The sequence below is a fragment of the Morus notabilis genome, unplaced genomic scaffold, assembly GCF_000414095.1.
Source record: "Morus notabilis unplaced genomic scaffold, ASM41409v2 C11489945, whole genome shotgun sequence".
NCBI lineage: Eukaryota > Viridiplantae > Streptophyta > Magnoliopsida > Rosales > Moraceae > Morus > Morus notabilis.
In genome coordinates, this window is record NW_010387612.1 from 685 (window position 1) to 4,532 (window position 3,848).

The 3,848-nt window shown below is 33.7% G+C and overlaps 1 protein-coding gene across 1 annotated transcript; it reads right to left on the reverse strand.

The window, feature by feature from the left end:
- Nucleotides 1-237: 237 nt before the first annotated feature.
- Nucleotides 238-2,563, reverse strand: LOC21384114 (E3 ubiquitin-protein ligase SINA-like 10). The gene is made up of 2 exons (XM_010114935.2): nt 1,820-2,563; nt 238-493 (listed from the first exon to the last, which is right to left on the reverse strand). Exon 1 carries the CDS (start codon nt 2,561-2,563, stop codon nt 1,826-1,828), a length of 738 nt encoding a protein of 245 aa, XP_010113237.1. The 3' UTR covers nt 238-493; nt 1,820-1,825.
- Nucleotides 2,564-3,848: the final 1,285 nt, after the last annotated feature.

A 3,848-nucleotide genomic window follows, 5' to 3' on the forward strand; every position in this document is an offset into this window, starting at 1 on the left:
AAAAATATAAACAAAGATTTTGAGGAAAAAAAGAAAGTCCTATAAATTTGGGCTCTAAAGTTTCAAAAAGATTAAAAGAGTATTCCTCGAAGGCTGCTTCATTGCCGTCTTCCTTCTATTTTGAGTTATTTTTGTTTGCTTGCCTTTTTGTATTTATTTTTAAGAAATATAACCCTACTAAATCAGCACCTAAAAATAATTTGAGATTCAGTATCAGGCCAACAAAAATTAGGGGGATTAGAGTCAATTAGTCAAGTTTGACAAATAATAAAATCAGGCAATTAACACTGATAATGCCCTGATATTTGTCAAAGATGAATTAACACTACGTGCAAAAGGCTGACAATATCCTCTTTGAACACAATAACATGATATTCAAATACAGTTCATCTTCTAAAATCTAAAAATCATGTACAACTCTAACTACAAATGGTTGACTCGTGTTAAGCAGCCGCAATACTTCTTTCAGAGCATGCGGGAGATCCAACTTGAGCTGTCCACAAGAACAAAAAAAATTCAAGAGGCATTTCCAAGTCTAATCCAATCAACTGATCAAGCCAACCGATCCCACTTAATCCAATCCATTTTTAACGAATAATCGACCTCAATTAGATTAAATTGAATGTAAATTCTTAAAAACCGATTTTGGTTGGATTGAATGTTAATTTTACTTTTAAAACGCTCGATCCAACCTCTGTATATTGTAAAAACTTTATATTTATCTTATTGGTCCAAAATTTAAATACTATTTTTTTCCCTATTCACTTTCTTTCAATGTTTTTCATTGCTCTCTTTTACTGAACTTTTTATGTTTATCAGTTTGTAACTTTATTTTTAATGTTTAATCAACTTTGAAATAATTTAGAGTTTATATGCTTTTTTAGATTTATGGATGTTAATCCTTACTTCATTTTTTCAACTGTAGTATTTAAATTTTGTCAAAAAGATATAACAAATAGGTTAGAACATTAAACTAAAAAACTAAAAAGAAAAAATGTACAAAAAGCTCAAGTAGACAATTGATTGGTCTAATCCAATCCAAACCGACCTTAGTAAGATTGGATTGTATTGGATGATACACTAGTAATTCAATTAGATCAGATGTAAATTTTAATAACCGACCCTTAATTGGATTGGTTGTTACATGACCAAAATAGACAGGATTGAATTGGATGAACACCCGTCAGAGGAATTAGGAGGCGCAGTAATATGATAGAGGGCTATCAACCTGTACCTGTCCCTGCGTGCGCTTCGTGAAAGACTCTAGTCTGTGAGTGTTTCCATTATATTTTGCCAGCAGATCATAGAAGCACCCTTTGAATGAGCAGGGCCCTATACAACTAACAGAGACTAAAATGACCCCTAAATTGTGATTTTTCTCGACTTCGATTTTGATTTTTCCATCAACTTCGATTTTTCTCTTACCAAAATGACCCCTAAATTGCGAGCACATACAAGTCATGTAACTCAATTTAAAGAAATATGGACCTACTGAATCGGTGTTAAATGTCAATAAAAAAAATGTATATAGGGTAAGCAATGCCTAATAAAATAATTTGAGATTCAGTATCAAGCCAACAAAAATTAGGAGGATTAGTGTCAATTATCAACTCCGACGGATAATAAGAAAGCAAATGACAGATCCTGCTAATGCTCATATATAAAGAAAAAATAACGCAATGTCCAAAGGGCTGATAAGGAAAAAAAAAAAAATATATATATATATATATATATATATTTTCCTTGAACACGTTAAGATGATATAAATACAGTCAATCTAAAATTTAAAATCATGTACAACTCTAATTGCAATGGTTACCTCGTGTTAAGCAGCCTCAACACTTCTTTCAGAGCATCCAGGAGATTGATCGTGACGTTCTATGAAGAGATCCAACTTGAGCTGGCCAGAAGAACCAAAAAAACCAGGTGGAATAAGGAGGTATACTGATGATAGAGAGTAATCAGCCTGGCCCTGAGTGCACGTCGCAAAAGACTCTAGTCTGAGAGTGTTTCCATCACATTTTGCTAGCAGATTATAATAGCTTTTTCCAAATGAGTAGGGCCCTATACAACTAACGGAGACTAAATTTCCTAGGGTTTCAGTTTCATTGTTAAGGATAAATAAGCCACCACCATCACGTTCTTGAAGAACAAGAAACTTGTCACCCTCATTCAGTGTGACAGTAAAATCACAGTTATACTGAAAAAGCACAGCAGAATCGGCGTGTTGACTGCGAAAGTGTTGGTATAACTGCTTGGCGGAGGAGATGAAATTGCAGCTAGTAAGAGGGCATGAACAAGGTGCGTGTGTGCATGTCGTTTCATGGTCCTTTATCTCACTGTAACTAACCATTTCTTTACAACCATACTGCTTGTTTTGGCATGCAATTTTGACTGATTCCAGAACCTTCTCGATTGCCCGGCAACGGTTATAGCCAATGGGCCATGAGCAGGAGGGACATTTATTTCCTAGTTTAGTGCAGCAGGAAGAGCAGGCTATATGTCCATTCTCACACTGGATAGTCAGGAAGCACAAGATAGTTATCAGAATTTCAGAACACATCACAGGCACACTGAGAAATGTAGACAAAGTGTAACAATACATATATGTGTATCTGTGTGTGTTTCATTTTCTGTTCTTAAATGGCCACAACAAGAGTAATATAGCACCGAAAATTGGAAGGTCATAAACCGCCCTCTACAGTTGCAAATGTGAAAGTGCGAAAGCATGACCTGTAACTATGAAAAATGACCGCTCAATTGAGACTGGTTCCCGTATAGTTCTACTAGTACAACATAAAAAATCAGTAATTCAGCAACATTTGACTGATTTATTTTGCATCTATTAATATCTTTTAGCCACCAAAGAAAACCTCTACCAATAAGCATGAGATATAATTCTGGAAACAGACAATACAATACAAGACCCCAACGAGAACCATGAATTGTCAGTGTTATATCCAGTAAATATTGTTGTTGAGACTTCAGATCATTTCGAATGAAATCCTATAATCTAATGTTATTGCAGTATTACTTACCTTGACATATATACACGGAAAACCTTCTCACACCATCTACAATGCAAAAGGCCAAAGTTCAAACTATGGATTTATTTGGAATACCATGCTGTTCAAAACGCTAAATTTAGCATGCAACTTTCATGTTTTGCTCCAATGCTACAATGCCAAAAACACATTGAATTCTATCGTCTTCTTAGATCCAACAACCAACCAATATACTCAACCATTAAAGCATCCAACGACGGCAATATAATAATAAAAAAAATTCTGACTAAGAAATACAAATCGCTTTCTTTTTTATCACAATGAGTACTTTATGATGCTGAAAACCGTTTTAACTTTCAAAATTAATGATGCTGAAAACATGACCAATTTCTTTTATCTAATTTCTCCCATCAATGAAAGTAACGTGCACTGAAGCTCAAACAATAAGATATCCTAGTACTTCTTGGAAATATAAACGGCAAAACACTCAATTCTTGACAACTTTTAACATATAATGAAGCAATTATCAGAGTCAATCAAAGCTCAAGTATTTCACATGAGGTTAAAAACACACATTAATTTAACTAAAAACGATGACATGAACCCTGTATAACTTAAGACTATTATAAATTATAATACAAAATCCTCTCTTGCAAGATAAAGTTTCATCTTTAGTTGTACATTTTTTACCAAACAACTTGTCATTTAAATTTGATATTGAAAATGAAATGAAACAAAGGGAGCACATAAACACAATTACCATCAATCCAAAAACCACGACTTATACAAATTATCTTTTGAAACGGTGATAATCAAAACCTAGATATGAACCAAAAAAAAAAA